The sequence below is a fragment of the Crassostrea angulata genome, chromosome 7, assembly GCF_025612915.1.
Source record: "Crassostrea angulata isolate pt1a10 chromosome 7, ASM2561291v2, whole genome shotgun sequence".
Classification (NCBI taxonomy): domain Eukaryota; kingdom Metazoa; phylum Mollusca; class Bivalvia; order Ostreida; family Ostreidae; genus Magallana; species Magallana angulata.
The window spans coordinates 9,426,434-9,444,918 of record NC_069117.1 but is presented as its reverse complement, the minus strand read 5'-3'; the positions used below and the strand labels follow the sequence as shown (position 1 = coordinate 9,444,918).

General features: G+C 38.2%; 3 protein-coding genes across 3 annotated transcripts; 1 reads left to right on the top strand and 2 right to left on the bottom strand.

The window, feature by feature from the left end:
- On the bottom strand, positions 1–3,950 carry LOC128155481 (uncharacterized). Its single transcript, XM_052817202.1, has 4 exons — positions 3,841–3,950; positions 1,345–3,280; positions 1,184–1,249; positions 1–361 (listed from the first exon to the last, which is right to left on the bottom strand). The coding sequence occupies exons 2-4, from the start codon at positions 3,278–3,280 to the stop codon at positions 255–257; spliced, it is 2,109 nt and encodes a 702-aa protein (XP_052673162.1). The 5' UTR covers positions 3,841–3,950; the 3' UTR covers positions 1–254.
- Positions 3,951–7,456: 3,506 nt separating this feature from the next.
- On the top strand, positions 7,457–10,002 carry LOC128156349 (serine protease inhibitor Cvsi-2-like). The gene is made up of 4 exons (XM_052818448.1): positions 7,457–7,553; positions 7,663–7,724; positions 8,024–8,146; positions 9,826–10,002. Exons 2-4 carry the CDS (start codon positions 7,679–7,681, stop codon positions 9,915–9,917), a joined length of 261 nt encoding a protein of 86 aa, XP_052674408.1. The 5' UTR covers positions 7,457–7,553; positions 7,663–7,678; the 3' UTR covers positions 9,918–10,002.
- Positions 10,003–11,080: 1,078 nt separating this feature from the next.
- LOC128156348 (lathosterol oxidase-like) lies at positions 11,081–14,954 on the bottom strand. Its single transcript, XM_052818447.1, has 4 exons — positions 14,869–14,954; positions 13,764–13,974; positions 13,323–13,455; positions 11,081–13,042 (listed from the first exon to the last, which is right to left on the bottom strand). The coding sequence occupies exons 2-4, from the start codon at positions 13,971–13,973 to the stop codon at positions 12,519–12,521; spliced, it is 867 nt and encodes a 288-aa protein (XP_052674407.1). The 5' UTR covers position 13,974; positions 14,869–14,954; the 3' UTR covers positions 11,081–12,518.
- Between the last annotated feature and the right edge of the window lie 3,531 nt (positions 14,955–18,485).

The window sequence follows — 18,485 nt, the reverse complement described above, 5'->3', positions numbered from 1 at the left end:
TTGATATGATAATGTCATCTTTACTGTATACATGCTACATTGTTTCACTTAATGTATAAATCCGGCATTTGTTAATGTCACGGTGATAATTATAAATTCTAGAAATAGAAACAACAAAAACCTAATCCTATAATTGTTCAAATCTGTTGATTGTAAAATGCTACAATTGCATTACACATGAGGGTAAAAAGAAGGCACTTTCTAGTCTCTTTACACGGCATACAGTAACAGTACGGCGACTTAACAGTGAGGACTCATGTACTAGAATTGCAGTGACAGATTCCGTTGATACACTCCCACTTGTGTAGACAGTTGTCGTTATTCCAGGTGTGACGATGGCAGTCTCCGGAAGTCACGCAAGCTATGGGGATAAAAAGTATATATATTTACCCTTATTCTACGCATGATGTACATAATACCTACCTACTCTCTTCTAAGAAGGAAACCATCACTACGCAGAAAGAATAGCTTCCGAAATGTATTACTCTCGTATAATTCAGGGTAATGAAATAGTATTACTTCGTTTTAATTTAACATTGTCTTTAATAAACTTCTTAAAAAGTCTATTTTAATATAGTACATATATTGCAGACTTAGACACAATGAAGTGGTCAGCAAATGTGAGATTGTTTTGTCAGTAGATTTGAGCATCGTTTTTGAAAGGGGGGGGGGGCAGACTCATCCAAAAAATCTTGACAAGCAAAAAAAAAAAGAAAAAAAAAGGGAAATAAGATTTTCCTAAAATCTTCAAAATCCTAATCCGGGGGGGGGGGGGGGGGGGGGGGGGGGGGGGGTGCGGGGCGTAGTACATAGCTTCAATTTTCAATCCTAATTTCCTTATTTTCATATCAATTTTTTACATCCTCCAAAATAAGTGGGGGGGGGCCAACTCCTTGATAATTTAATTTTTTATATGTAAATTTTTAAAAATTAGTTGCTGCGAGAAAAAGTGGGGGGGGGGGGGGGAGAGGGGGGGCAGCCCCCCCCCCCCCCTCCCCGATGCTACGTGCCTTAGGATTATAATACTGTAGGGTTTTGGCATCATTTCGCTAACAAATACTTCCCGAAGAGTCAGGTTGTAAATTTTGAATTTACTGGGTGGGTCCCAGTTAATTCAAAATTTACAACATGACAAAAGGATGTGTTCAGCTGACTGTTCCATAGTGAGCGTTGATATACTTACTGGGTGGCTCGGTTGTTGTAGGTATGGGCGTGGTCGTCACAGGTTCAGGTGTCGTCCAAAGAACATCTGTCAACATTAATAATCAGGTCATTAATTGAACTTATACTTTACAAATATCAAATTTCGATTAAAAAGCAGTTAAACAGTTTGAACATTCTTACCTGGATCTATGCCTTCAAAGTTCCTGCAGGTTGGGAAATTTTTCGGAACATCTGGCAAATACGAGAAAGATTCGTTCATGAGCACGGCCATTCCGTTCAGTGACTCGGGGAGAGAATTACTTTTTATAATCCAAAACCCAGGGTTGTCGGCCTTGATACGCAGTACAACATACCCACCGTACGGGACTACAACGGTATCCTTCTGCGGGGGGTCGACAAGATTCAAACCCGAGACGTTTCCGTTGCGCCATTCGGGATTAGTCCATGATGGCTCGTTGCAAAAGGCTTCATCCTCGGTAGCATTTCCTTCGCATTTTATATCTTCATTCTGTGAAATATATTCGCCAGTTGTTTCGTTATAATTAGCAAATCCCATTTTCAAAACATAGAAGGAATGTCCGTGCATGCTGATAGTGTGCGATGTTTGTCTTTTACCCATGTTCATGAACACGAATTGGACCGTGTTGTTATGAATCACATCTAGGATATTTGTACACGTACATGTTTCGTTCCCTTTACAGCCACTTTTAGAGCAAGGCTTTATGATTTCGTTAGGCTGGGATAGAGCCGAAACAGTTGGTTGTAAAAACTGGATGTTATTAACGGTAGCGGGATAGGTTTCTGCTCCTGGTATAGCAAAATTCAAAAAGAACTCCTGGAAGTGACCTTCTTGGTACTCAGGAATTGCATTTGATATATCCGAAACTAATTCTTCAATGGCAAGACATCGAAGTTTTGGATTATTTAGATAAAATTGAAATGGACAATTTAACACTGTACATGGCTCAGTCTCGTTACACTGAGACCTTTCAGAGTTTATATCAACATCTGGTCGTGCTCCGAAGTAATGCAAAACAGCTTCGGCGGGTATCGGGTTGATGGCATCTTCTGCAACCCCACGAATCAAGTATTTTCCTTTTCTTGCAGTGGCTTCTAATAAAAAGTCGAATCTCTCTCCGGGATGAACCCAAAACGATTCTACCTCGACAGGTACGACCATTTTGCCGTCAGAGGCAATGATGGTTATATTGTGCCCGTCCACTGAAACTCTGTATGAGTAAACAGAGGCTGCGTTTATAACGCGAAATCTGTAGCTTTTTCCTTCCTGAACCTTGAAATCCCGCAGAGGTGCTTCGTTGTGTTTCCCGGTTTGAGGGTCATAATACCGTCCGTTTCCATTGATCAATGACGAATGAGCGTTCCAAAGAGAATTGTTTCGTCCTCTTGGCAATCTTGTTGTCAAGATTTGGCTCCTATTCTCATAAACCCCGTCTTTAGAAAGCATATAACCTTGTTCAGCATCGTAATCATGATTCCAGTCCTGTATCTGTAGAACAAAGTCGCCATCGACTTTATCTAAATTAGCCGGAGGCTCTCGATCCAGAACTATCAAAGCCCCATACAATCCCTTACCTCTCTGTGCGCCTGCGCTTGAATGGTACCAGAAAGTACCACTTTCATCAACTCTGAATGTGTACGTGAAGGTTTGGCCGGGATTGATGGGGCATTGGGTGATGAAGCTTGCTCCGTCCATATAAGGGGTACCTCTTTGCTCTATCCCGTACCAATGCACAGAAACGGTATCAGACGGGAGCGAGTTCTTGACGCGAATTACTAGAACCTGACCTTTGTAGGCAACGATAGGGGGTCCTGGTAATGTACCATTGGCAACAACCACCATTCTTTGCTTTTCCCACCCATCTCCCGCGATAACTTCACCAGAGTTCACGGGTCTGGCAAGGTTGATGTCTGTTACGTCATATCTATATAAAGAACCATTTTTCGCGTAGACGGCTTTTTCAGTTTCGTGAAACATGGTTAGTTTCTCGGTGATTTCCAAAGAAGTTCTGCATATCGTTGCGTTTTGGTCGCATTGAAACCCAATAGCTCCACCAAGAATTACTAATACAACACAACTGGTTAAGGATAGTCTCATCTATTAAAAAATAAGGCTAATTCAGTTCCGATGCCAGAAATGTGCCTTTACAAGGGGTTAAGTTTTGGAGCATAACCTCCTATAGCTATAACTGATACGCAATACACCTTTAAAATGTTTAAAGTATGTTTGATTCCACGCAAATATTTCTATCTCTTATAACACGAATAATATCTTTGGTCTTTAGTTTGCATCAACATCTCAATGGATAATAATTTATTACTTCTTATTGTTTATGATCTCCATTTTCTTTAAACTTATCAGAAAAATTATACGCCTTCTTAAAGAAATACGAGAAAAGAGTATCAATTTTTTTCTGATATTTTCATGTATTTTTTCATGTATTTTCCTTAATATGCTGATTCCACAGATAACAATAATTTGCTTTATGCAATGATAAGCCAACCACCATAAGATTATAATACAATTATTTTAACACCGCTTTTATCGGCGAATGAGATGAAGATTTTCTTAAATTATTTCCTGACGCTTTTTCTATTTGTCCTTCATCAATGTCTTTATAACAAATCAATTTGATGAGATAGTGAGATGCGCCTTACCTTTGATAAGTTAGGCACGTCTAGACCGTCGAGGTTAGGCGAGGGTAGAGGGCCCCTCTACCACGGAGCAGTTTATATATTGGAGGGGAAAATTAAAGACATTATTGTGTTGCTATGTGCATCGACACACTAACATGTAATGCGCATATTAAATTGTTCTTCCTTTGAGACAGTATATTAGGCCGCCACATGAGTCGGGGATCGTTTATGATAATATCTTTTTTTCGATATTGCTATTACATAATTTATGAAAATGTTGCCTCTCAGGCACAGAGAGGTTACTTTTTAAAATAGGATTTACTAAATCCAAAGTTGCGTTAGCGCGACTGCGTGTTGTGCAAAGTTGTGTATAGCGACGACATGTTGTGTGTTTGCGCACTGCATGTTGTCTATAAGCTCGACAGCGTGTTGTGTTAGCGCGACGGCGTGTTGTGTGTTAGCGCGGCGGCGTGTTGTGTTTTAGCGGGACGGCGCGTTGTGCAAAGATGTGTTCAGCACGGCGGCGCGTTTTTCTAAACGCGATGTCGCGCTAACGCAAATGGCCCTATCCGGACACCGTACAATAGAAACTGACAGGACTGAAAGCTACACGCCCCGTTCATCAATTGGTCGAAACCTACAGCCACCAAAAAGAAAATTACGGACTGCACGAAATAATCATGATGATGTCAGACTTAAATTCACATAGGTGATGATTTGGCTGTTTTTTTAATGTGATATAATGTACGTTAATCATAAATTAATTAATTTTCGTAATGTTTACGATCAGCTTGTTAATTTGTTAAAGGAAAGATGTAAATATAAACAATAAAATGCTTTCTTTGGTGGTTCATGCAGGTTAGGAAGGGAGCGATCATTGCAAAAAAAATTAAAAAAAATTACATAACCCGCTAATGAAATGTCGCCTTCTTTATATCCTGTATGAATCACCAAAGAGAGCATTTTATTGTTTAAATAATTTGTTGTATCACCCCTTTATCTTATTTTTTAAATCAAGTGATTATTATGGATATTTTACGTCCACCAGAATGGTGATGTTTGATAAAGGCTAAGATAAGAGATTGCTGACGTGACAGAAACACTGCATTATCTCAGAGCAATACTATTTTACTGTTTAATTTTGATGTAATGTTATACCTGCGCATTAGACTGCAGGTGATTGATAAACAATGCGATACGATGATAATCTAAATATGGCCATTATCATACGTCTCCATTTTTAAGAATGATACTAGTATTAATTTTTTTATATAAAGGAGCTTTATGTAAATCACAGTGCACTAGAAGAACTACATTGATTATTTTTGACTTATTCATCGTAAGCTTTATAAAGGTGTTTGCGATGTTTTACTTCCATTTACATTCACTTCTTTTTTGGTCTAATCAAGACGTTGTTGAGTAGATCCTCAAAATGAAACATCTACATGTATATAGCAATTTTACTTTTTTAACAAAGTGTTGAAATGTCAGGTCTCAAACATTTATTTTGTTTAATGAGCAATTCAAGGTGAAAACATTACAGGATATACAGGATTTACAGTCACAGACAGACACACTCATTTACAGCGGCATTGCTGCTGTATGCATTCCCAGGCAGTAGAACACACGTGGATGTGCCTTTTACAATCAGATGGGGTCAGGCATCCTAAAATATAAGAGAGTGCTTTGTTAAGATTTACATAGAACTTAAGTCAAATTGTATGTATTTACGCAAATACTTTATTTTCTGTATCCATCCTCGCGAACCTTTACAAAACTGACAGTCCATCCAAAAATTGGCCCAAATATATTTTATTCTATTACAATAAAAACTTTGACTTTAGCCTTTTTAACTACATGTAGACTGAGCAATAAAATCAAGAAGACATTCATTTTTAAGACCTAAAATATAATTTGGTATTACTACTGTACACAAAGGGCTTAAGGCACAGTCGCTGTAGACTATATTTCAGTGGTAAACCTCAATTGTGTTTTTGGTGTGTAGATTTGTAGATAGTTTGCTGTAAAATTACTATGTGAAAACCCTTATACAAAAGTGATACCATTAGTAATTAATAAAACAATAAATATGTACTTTGTTGTATACGTGCTGTAAACGTAAATTATAGTATGCAGGTGAAAATATAAGTTCATCCAGTTTATTCCGTAAACATTGGTATAACGTAGATATTTTCACTGCTGAATTATGACAGTACACATTGGGTTTTGGCGTACATGTACATGTAAATACATTTGTTATTTCATTGCTGTAAACTCACAGTAAACTTCAGTTACTAGTGTTTTACAGCAATAAAGATGTTGCTGTATATACACCGGCTATTATTGTAGTTGTATACTCACTGTTAACTATGATTTTCAGTTTACATGTGAATATACACACAGCTGTTGCTGTATACACCGTAAACAACAATATTATCAGTGTAGTTATAAATAAATAAATAAATATGTACATAGCTGTAAATTCATTGTTATCAGTGAACATGTAAATATATGCATATCTTTATGGTACACATATCTGTAAACATGAATTATTGGCGTACATGTTTTACATGTACATTGTATATCTATTGGTGTATACACAATGTTACCATTTACATATATTTGTATACATGTTTTATATTCAATTATTATTTGAATAAACATACAATTATCTGTTGCTTGCATACTGTCAATGATTTAGTAAACATTTTGGTCTCTGGTATACAAATACACTTATCTGAGCTTGTATACTCACTGTAGATATCGGTTATCGGTGAACAGGTACATAGATTGGTATTACAAGTCACTGTAGTTTGATGGACACACTCAGGTATTGGTAAATAAGTAAATATTTTATATATCTGATGCTGTATATCATATATAAATATTGGTAATACCGGTGTCTTATCCTGTATACTTACTGTAAACTCGGCCATATCTGATACTGTATACCTACTGTACATATCGACCATATCTGATGCTGTATACTTACTGTAAACTCGAACATATCTGGTGATGTTTATTCACTGTAAACTCGGCCATATCTGATGCTGTATATTCACTGTGAACTCGACCATATCTGATGCTGCATACTTACTGTAAACATCGGTTATCGGTGTACAGGTGCATAGGTTGTTATCACACGTCACCGTTGTGTGATGGACACATCCAACATCAATGCAGTCATACTTGCTGACACAGGATTCTCCCGCAAAGAGACCTACACAAAATAAATAATGTCCATACACGTGTGAGAGAGAGAGAGAGAGAGAGAGAGAGAGAGAGAGAGTAAAAACAACATATACTGGTATTCATCAAGATTCAATATAGTAATAAATGGGTGTGATGATCTACCTTCAGTTATGTTGCTACTTAATAATATCATTCGGTCAACGAAAAGCTGGTTTAATTATAAGTATGATTATCTATATCATCAAGAGCGTATAGTTTCAAAAGAAGACACTCATTTCCAAAAGTTTCACTAACAGTAACAATGGACATGGAATAAGTATACATACCGAAAAGTGAGACAAAAAGAATAACTTTCAACATTCCCATGGCCGGCGTAACTAGGTAAAGCAAAAGTTCAAATACTGAAAAGCATGGAATGGTATCCCCTTATCAAGTTAACTCGACCTTTCTCCCAGTCAGACCACCGTCCTACCTAGAAACCAATTAATCCCTGGTCATTGCTCCAGTTCTGAAGCAGTACTTTTTGGGACACCACACAGACGGTACGTAATCGACGGTTCTTAGTGCTCCCTTATCTATTTTTGAATTTTGAATTGATGTCATGTAAAAAAAAAATATCAAGATCAATTGTTTAACAATTACTTTTTTCAGAATTCTCTCCAGGAAAATGAAGACTATCCTTTTGTGTACTTTTGTCGTTGCTGCATTAATTGGTAAAGTATTCTGATTCGTTTGTAAATTACATATTTACTTGATTATATCTTTTTCATCTTTGTATAGTTCACGGTTTTTACGGGTTGTTTATTTTTTTTTTGGGGGGGGGGGGGGGGTACATTATATGTTCTTTGAAACTGTAACGAAAGATTGGTATTGTTTTGTTGGCTTTTTGTAAAATTGACGTCGTGTAAACTATTACAACACACCTTTCCACATAAGAAGAAATAATGAAATAGATCTAGTTCCGAACAAAACTGCAGATATTTTACGTACCGCGCCGTTTTATGATTGACAGGTGCGCTGAGGGCCGAGGACTGTACGGTGGTCGGTGGCTGTATAGACACGGTCTGTAACCACCACACCAACCTGGAGTGTGTCCACGGCATCTGTACCTGCTCACTCCCACCCTACGATATTCGTGAGTAAATTACATTGTCTATGTTGTTTGTGTAACTTTTGAAAATTTTCTTTTTGAATACTACATAGCAATTAAATCGGGACAAAATGTTGTATGTTGGAAGAAGGAAACCGAAATTGACATCCTCATTACCCTCACCCAGGGGTCTAAAACTGTGAAGTCGTGGCCTCAGGGTGTAGCCAGCAGCAGTATTTTACAAAATATAATAGATGTTTCCAAATCCACCATTCTCATCATGTCTTATTTATATAGAGCCCTTAACCAATTAAATTAGGTAAAATACAATGTTGGCATTGTTAAAATCCAAATCCATCGGTTCCGATGTGATATAAACACTCGTGCATTAAGGCCGACAGTCCATCGACAATGTTCTCTTTGGCCTTATCAATGGAAATATTTTATACTTTGGAATTGAAGAATATATCAAACCGCATTGTAACTATTATACATTGTCTAGTATTACAAGATCAAACAATGTAATACAATTTTTTTCATTTTTTATAAAGGTTCGTTTAGTCTTAAACGTTTGCTTTTTTGGGTGACATATTTCCGGGAAACTATTTTTAGTGCATGTCTCGAAAGGCAGTTGTATGAGTATCCCACAGTTTTGTCTGAGAAAATACCAAAGGACGGGCTTATTACTAGAATAGATGTCCCTTTTTAGAACACAGGTGTTTAATTTTGTCTAAAGTTGGATCATGTGCGCCAAAAACAGAGCAATATTACAACATATCTACTTGACTACATTGATATCTGGACCTGACGCTTCATGATTAAGTAATAATAGTCAAAGTTCTTGAACAGGCTTTGTCAGCAAGGGCTGCAAGAATTAAAAGTGCATACACATGTGTTCAGGATTATACATCAGGCACGTAGCATCAGGAGGTGGGGGGGGGGGGGGGGGGGGCAAACACACAGCCTCCCCCCGCCAACTTTTTGGCGCAGGAAAGATTTTTCTTAAATTTACACTTACATATAAAGAAATGAATGAACATGGAGTTGCCTCCCCCCCCCCCTTTATTTTATGGGGCCATGTAAAAAATTGAATTGAAAATATATAAGGAAATAAACAGTAATATTGAAGTTTATACTCCCCGCCCCCCCCCCCCCCCCGGATTTTTGAGGATTTTGGAAAGAGGCTTTTTCCTGCTTGTCAAGAGTTTTTGGTAGAGTGTGCCACTCCCCCCCCCCCCCCTACTTTCAAAGACGATGGTACGTGTCTCTTCATCTGAGTACAAAAGTTTTCATTTTCATTGCTAGTCAAGTGGATTTTCTCTGTAGCTAAAGTCCCCAAATTATAACTGAGCATCGTCTTAAACCATGGTTCGGGGTTCGCATCGCTCTCTCAGATGGGAGAGGATCGTACATATCGGCCGTGGTATGCGACGATGCCGTTTGGACGAAATACATATATTAGGCTAAATTGGGATTTCTATAACTAGGTGTCTACCCTCCATAAGTCATTTACCTTATCAGAGGTTCTGGCACGATAAAAACCATTACATACCTGGAGCGCCAATGGAACTGACGTCTGAATTTGAAAACAATGTTCTCGAAAGGAACGTAGTACAACATGCAATCAATCAAGTAAACATTCATCGCTGTGCTCGGTTGCTCAAGTAGCGATGATTCGGTATATTTTATCCGGATTCCTTTACAGTAGCCTTGATTTGTTGTAGATTGTTTGGATAAAGGAGACTGTGACCGCCATTCCTATACCTGCACCACAGAATGGAAGTGTATCAACCAGAAATGTCGATGTGACAATTAATACTTGTATACCTTCAACATCTACAAGCGATAGTAGTGAATCAAATGTTACAGATTTCGTCATCAGATTAAACAACTGAACAATTTTTTCGGAGTTCTTGACTTTGTTCACTTATAACGATTCCTTTTCCCAAATATTAGATGTTGGGTTCTTTGCGTTTCTCTTCAGTCTAACAAAACTTTTATGCAAGTACATAACTAATTGCTCCTCGGTATGCATCAATCTGATTCTCAAATATCTTAAATGTATTAATAAAGTCAAAAAAAAACATGTAAGATGTTGGTCTTATTTCTACGAACATTAATTGTATAGCATTACGCATGCACATGTTCCACTGTTTTGTTTCTTTATTCCCTTTAGAAGTTAGCTATTTGTCCCTCCAGATACAGGGCTGCAAACAATGATTAAAATATGTCATAATTTCTTCATCGCCTTTTTATGGTTTTGTTTTATATAAGCGTATAGTTGGAAATGATATTTTTATCACAATAAGAAAACAGAACTCCTCATCACTTCTAGAATTTATTATTGAATTATTATATCATATCACAGATATCCCGGAAAAACATGTGGACTTGTAGCAACAGATAATCTTTGTAACATCAACAGATATAATCTTTGTCAAATCAACAGATACAATTGAACTTTGATATCTCAAACACAATGGATATGTCAAAGTGATTTGTAAGTCACAACCACTTATTTTTTCAGTATTTTATCCTTGATATCTTGAATACTCGGATATCTCGAAGTTTTTAAACAGTCCCATCTAGTTTGAAATAACAAAGTTTTACTGTATAATCCTTGTCTCATCAACAGATAATCTTTGTCTTATTAACCACTGGTCTAAAAGATAAATATTCTTCTAGAATGGTTGCAATGAAAAGAGGCACAAATACACAAGTTAACTTGCAGAATTAAAAGAACATGCATGATTAAATAAGCACTCAAACAAACAAAAATTCAACCTAAAAACACTATTCACACTCTTCAATACACTTAAGTACATTGATTGGTTTAATTTTAAAATTGTATACATACGGAATGTAAAATCAAAAAATAACAAACAAACAAAAACAACAACATAAAGTACAAATAAAGATTCTATAAATAAATGAACTTGTTTACATTGAGGTTAATGACAATGTAATGGATAAAAGTCATTGTTTTAGGTATAATCAGAGTAAGTACTTAATTGCTACCCTGGATTAGTTGAGTTCAGTCAGTTATTGCAACAAATACCCAAATCTAGACAGTACTCTGTGAATTCCTGCTCTATTTAACAATATTGATTCAATGACTAAATTTTAAATAATCAATAACAGCTATGCAAAACTGATAAAATTCCACAATAACCTATTAAACATGGATGACTGAAAATGAACAAATAGTTTAATACTATAATATAAAAGAATATCAATGATTAGTTTTACCCATGTTGGTAAAATTGTAGTGTTAGGATAAATGTACAGAGTTTTTGGTAAGTTTGAACACTAACTGAGTGGTGCAGGCAATGCCATTAGAGGCATTCATAATTCTTTATATCATCAATTTTAACAAACTTAAATTTGTTTAAATAGAATAACAAATACATGACATATGTATAATCATATCTAGGATTTCACATGTTTAAAAACTGTTGATATTCAGATTATTTAATAATATGCAGTCTAAGTTTACCGCTGGGCCAAGATCACATTTAAAAATACTGTTGATATTTAGATTAATTAATTATTAATAAATAACAGACACAGGTGAAAATATGCAGCCCTGAGGTTAGATCTAGGTTCACCGCTAGGCTAGGAACATTTTTAAGTCTTGAAAATATATTTATACAGCCATTTAATAAAATGTAATGTGTATACTTGTATCACTGACTTTTTGTTTGTTTGCATATTATTATATTATAATATAATCAACATGTTACCATTCAGACTGTCTATGGCACAATAAAACAAAAAATTATTAAAAATAGATAAGTTGAGTTTCAGTAAAAAAAAATGTATAAAGAATAACTCAATAATATACATCCGGTATGTATAGTTTGTGTTTTCTGACAGATAAAAAAATAAAGTAATTTCATATCAAAGTGTACAGCATATGCACTACCTTTCATTATTGCATGGTAATACAATGTATGTGAAATAAACTACATTATGTCGAAAATAAAATAAAAACTTACATGAGAGTAATCAAGAAGTGAACATATTGCAATTGCAATTTTTCATTAAAAATCACAGGAGTTAGGCATCCACTGAGAATCTTCAACTTGTTTGACTTACGAACAAATCAGAGTAAAAAAAACATTGAACTTACACAATCATCATATCTATTAAATCTTATAAATACTTGTTCAGGTAAGCATCATATTTCTATCTTAAATTTGATTGTTTTAGTAGAAAACAGTAATATAGGGATGGAACATCTGCTTTTGTACATAATTTTTTTCAAGTCTCCATAAATCAAAAACAATTCATCATCCCTAAAGCAAACACAAAGTTACAAAAATAACACACGACAAAATCAGTTAGAAAATATCGAGCTTATTTCCCTGCATTCATTCCAAAACTTTATATGAACATTAATATTGTACATTTCCTTTCATTCCTCTTTTCTCAACTTGCCATTAAATATTGTCCCATTGGAGTTCTCTTTCTTGAGTATATCTTGAATGGGACCACAGCCCTCCAGTGAACTGGGGTGCCTGAAGGAGCCCCCAATTCTGTCCCACAGAGTGAAAAACTGGCCATAGTTATAGTTGTAGAACAGGTGGTGATCGGTGTGGTGGGCAGAGCCATTGATGAACGGTTCCAGGGGGAGGGGCACTCTGTAGTCACCGTCATGGATAGACACCGTCCAAATGTTCACAAACACAAACAGACACAGGTAGGTCCATTTGTGTAGCGGAAACAGAAAGGGATAGATGTGGTACGGACAGCTTTGGAGAAATCCATCTAGGGGGTGAAAAGCATGGGAAGCGAATGGTGTGGGGACCTTCCAGCGGTGGTGGTCTTTGTGGATGTATTTGTATATAAGTTTGTGGTGAAGGAAGCGGTGAATCCAGTAAATACAGGCATCAGTGAACACGATGAAACTCACAACGCTGAGCAGAATGTTACACCAGTCTGAAAAACAAAACCTTGTTGCGCTTCACTCAAAAAAACCCTAGAAATATTATTGCTTTTAACATAAATCATTAACACAAAGTTTTATACCTATTAAATCAAAAAGCAATTTACATTATAAAATCTTTCCTTAGATAAGAAACAGTTCAAAATTCTATTTCAAATTATTTTGTCTACAAATTGTAGAAATGCAATTCAATTTCTCGTCTTTTAAAGCAACTGAACAATGCATGTATTTAATTTACTACACATATTTAGTTTTGATGACAAGAGTTCTTACCACTCAAGGAGTTGGGCACTGCATCATACAACTTACTGTAACCTCTGACCTCTATGAAGAATAAGGCCACAGTGGGGATGGACATAAGGGGCACAGATTTAACTGTGTATAATATCTCAAGTCTCACTTGGTCCTGAAACCAAATACGACACAACTTTAATCTTTTTATCAAGTATTTAGTATTTATGTCTATTCTGTGTGTCTATTCATTTGTCTGAACTATTTAGATACATAATTAATAACAGTCGATCAATTGAGTTGCTGGTCAATAGTGATATACTGGAATTTTGAACTGGTGATCTCTTCAACTGGCAGTGAATGTTAGAAAACAAAAACTTTATAATTATTAAACTACGATCTCGAAAAAATGAAAATTATTCAGAGTCATACATTTTTGAAATATATATGTATACATATGTACATGATTTTCAATCATTTTACCTTTAAAAATAACGGGTGTTTCATCAAGCGGGAATCAAATATAGTGAAATAGTTGATGGTGGCCGTCATGAAATACAGGATATATCCCCCAATGTTTGTAATCAGCAGGAGACTAAGAATCTGTCGGAGAGGGTCATCCTCTGTCCATGTAGAGGGGTAAACATATGGGGTAAGGACAAACCTGTCAGCATAGCCCAGCACTATGTCCATTCTAGGTGAAAGTGGAAAAACTTATTAAGTCTATATTGTTAATTCATCATTCTAAAACGGATGTACAGTCAAACTTTGTTATCACAAACTAGATCATCTTCACTAGCCAAGGGTTTTTGGTCCACTTCGCTCCCCATAAGCGGGGAGCAAAGTGGACCAAAAACTCTTGGCTAGCGAATAAGAAGCTAGATGGGACTGTTTAAAAACTTTGAGATATCCAAGTAATCGAGGGTAAAATACTGAAAAAATGAGTGGTTGGGACTTAAAAAATCACTTTGACATATCCATGGTAATCAAGATAACAGTGTTCGAGATATCAAAGTTCAACTCTTTCAACTATTTCACAACAGAACATGTAAAATGAATAAATGTAATAAACATGTTTTAAGACGTACCATCATTTTAAAATTAGAAAATTCAAATGCAATTTGTTTCCTTAATGCTTAACATTAATACAAATTAATATTAAATGATGAACACAATTTAAAAAGTCATTTTAATGATATGAGATGCTCTGTGCCCTGTAGGCATTAAATGATGCCATCCATCATTCTGAATGTTTACTCCACTGATGTGGACTTTGCTTCTTACATCATACAGTAAAAACTATACATGTATTTGCAGAATTCTAAAGTGTCCCAACTTTGAAATGGTACAAAATATATAGACCATCTTGATTCAAAACAAGCCAGCTACATTAATAAATACAAAAAAGAAATAAGGCCTATGTATTACCATCATCATCATCATCTTGCCATTAACTGTACATGCATAACGTTTAAACGGTTCTTGTATGCACTTACCTATTGGCTATTCACCGGTACATGTAACTACGTTGTCACCTTTAACTTTAGACTGATAGAATATTATTTAAAATTAAAAGGGTTTACTTTACCTTTTAAAGATCAAACACTGCTAAACAGAACTAAATATTAACAGCATTCACTATCACTACAAACAAATCAAAGGATGTAATGATTTGAGGTATAGAATAGGGTATTTTTTATATCCCATAACCAGGCACTATAACCAGGATTTGCGCATGCGTGAACCAACTTTCCATCGGGATCGGTAAACGATTGGGAGGAAATTCGAAAGCTATTTGGAGGAACTTCGAACTGATATATGTGCAATTTAAAAATGCGATTTTTATATGAAAAATATGATCAGAAGTGATAAAAATGTTATGTACATTAGATTTTACACCAAAAAATTAAATAAATAATTGAGAGAACAATCAAAATCAATGTTACAGGAAAACAACAGGCACTTAGCATCGGAGGGGGGGGGGGGGGGTTAGAATGGTTATAAAAAAGTAAATTAACATACAGTTTCACCCCCCCCCCCCAATGTTTTTGGGACCATGTAAAATTTGAAATGAAAGAGAGGAAATAAACTGTGAAATTGAAGTTAAAGGTACACTTAGCCCCCTACCCCCACGGATTAGGATTTTCAATTATTTAAAAAGTATTTTTGAGTTGGGGTTTTTTTCAAGGCAAGATTGGATGAGTTTGCCCTCAACCCACTTTGCTACGATGCTAGGTGCCTGAACAAAATATCATGGTTTCATTACATACATGTATGCTAGTATAAAGACTTTATGTAAACCAATATTATCTCGTGCATTGTTCCATTCACCAGGTTCTACAAACACCTTAGTCCAAAATAAATAAAAAAATCCAAGACTAGGAGGGGAAGAAAGGAGAAATCTATTTTCCTTTTTTTTAACTCAAGGAGCTATTTTGTTGGGGGGGGGGGGGGGGGTATTAGGGGTGAACAGGTCACTGACCCCTTGTAGATCTACCCATGACCTATCACCAGGGTCTGTATACACATAACCAAGGTCAGTATACCCATCACCATGGTCTCCAGGGTCAGAGTACGTATCACCAGAGTCTGTGTGCCCATCACCAGAGTCTGTACACCCATAACAAGGGTCAGTATAACCATCACCAGGGTCTTCATGCCTATCACCAGGGTCAGAGTACGTATCACCAGAGTTTGTGTGCCCATCACCAGGGTCTGTACACCCATAACCAGGGTCAGTATACCCATCACCAGGGTCTCCATACCTATCACCAGGGTCAGAGTACGTATCACCAGAGTCTGTGTGCCCATCACCAGGGTCTGTATACACATAACCAGGGTCAGTATACCCATCACCATGGTCTCCAGGGTCAGAGTACGTATCACCAGAGTTTGTGTGCCCATCACCATTGTCTGTTTACCCATAACCAGGGTCTCAATTCCTATCACCAGGGTCAGAGTACGTATCACCAGAGTCTGTGTGCCCATCACCAGAGTCTGTACACCCATAACCAGGGCCAGTATACCCATCATCAGGGTCTCCATACCTATCACCAGGGTCAGAGTACGTCTCACCAGAATCTGTGTACCCATCACCAGAGTCTGTACACCCATAACAGGGTCAGTATACCCATCACCAGGGTCTCCATACCTATCACCAGGGTCAGAGTACGTATCACCAGAGTCTGTACACCCATAACCAGGGTCAGTATACCCATCACCAGGGTCTCCATACCTATCACCAGGGTCAGAGTACGTATCACCAGCGTTTGTGTGCCCATCACCAGGGTCTGTACACCCATAACCAGGGTCAGTATACCCATCACCAGGGTCTCCATACCTATCACCAGGGTCAGAGTACGTATCACCAGAGTCTGTGTGCCCATCACCAGAGTCTGTACACCCGTAATCAGGGCCAGTATACCCATCACCAGGGTCTCCATACCTATCACCAGGGTCAGAGTACGTATCATCAGAGTTTGTGTGCCCATAACCAGGGTCTGTATACTCATAATCAGGGCCAGTATACCCATCACCAGGGTCTCCATACCTATCACCAGGGTCAGAGTACGTATCACCAGAATCTGTGTGCCCATCACCAGAGTCTGTACACCCATAACCAGGGCCAGTATACCCACCACCAGGGTCTCCATACCTATCACCAGGGTCAGAGTACGTATCACCAGAGTCTGTACACCCATAACCAGGGTCAGTATACCCATCACCAGGGTCTCCATACCTATCACCAGGGTCAGAGTACGTATCACCAGAGTTTGTGTGCCCATCACCAGGGTCTGTACACCCATAACCAGGGTCAGTATACCCATCACCAGGGTCTCCATACCTATCACCAGGGTCAGAGTACGTATCACCAGAGTCTGTGTGCCAATCACCAGAGTCTGTACACCCGTAATCAGGGCCAGTATACCCATCACCAGGGTCTCCATACCTATCACCAGGGTCAGAGTACGTATCACCAGAGTTTGTGTGCCCATAACCAGGGTCTGTATACTCATAATCAGGGCCAGTATACCCATCACCAGGGTCTCCATACCTATCACCAGGGTCAGAGTACGTATCACCAGAATCTGTGTGCCCATCACCAGGGTCTGTACACCCATAACCAGGGCCAGTATACCCATCACCAGGGTCTCCATACCTATCACCAGGGTCAGAGTACGTCTCACCAGAAACTGTGTACCCATCACCAGAGTCTGTACACCCATAACCAGGGTCAGTATACCCATCACCAGGGTCTCCATACCTATCACTAGGGTCAGAGTACGTATCACCAGAGTCTGTGTGCCCATCACCAGAGTCTGTACACCCATAATCAGGGCCAGTATACCCATCACCAGGGTCTCCATACCTATCACCAGGGTCAGAGTACGTATCACCAGAGTTTGTGTGCCCATAACCAGGGTCTGTATACTCATAATCAGGGCCAGTATACCCATCACCACGGTCTCCATACCTATCACCAGGGTTAAAGTACGTCTCACCAGAATCTGTGTGCCCATCACCAGAGTCTGTACACCCATAACAGGGCCAGTATACCCATCACCAGGGTCTCCATACCTATCACCAGGGTCAGAGTACGTCTCACCAGAAACTGTGTACCCATCACCAGAGTCTGTACACCCATAACAGGGCCAGTATACCCATCACCAGGGTCTCCATACCTATCACCAGGGTCAGAGTACGTATCACCAGAGTCTGTGTGCCCATCACCAGGGTCTGTATACTCATAATCAGGGCCAGTATACCCATCACCAGGGTCTCCATACCTATCACCAGGGTCAGAGTACGTATCACCAGAGTATGTGTGCCCATCACCAGAGTCTGAACACCCGTAATCAGGGCCAGTATACCCATCACCAGGGTCTCCATACCTATCACCAGGGTCAGAGTACGTATCACCAGAGTTTGTGTGCCCATAACCAGGGTCTGTATACTCATAATCAGGGCCAGTATACCCATCACCAGGGTCTCCATACCTATCACCAGGGTTAAAGTACGTCTCACCAGAATCTGTGTGCCCATCACCAGAGTCTGTACACCCATAACAGGGCCAGTATACCCATCACCAGGGTCTCCATACCTATCACCAGGGTCAGAGTACGTATCACCAGAGTCTGTGTGCCCATCACCAGAGTCTGTACACCCATAACCAGGGCCAGTATACCCATCACCAAGGTCTCCATA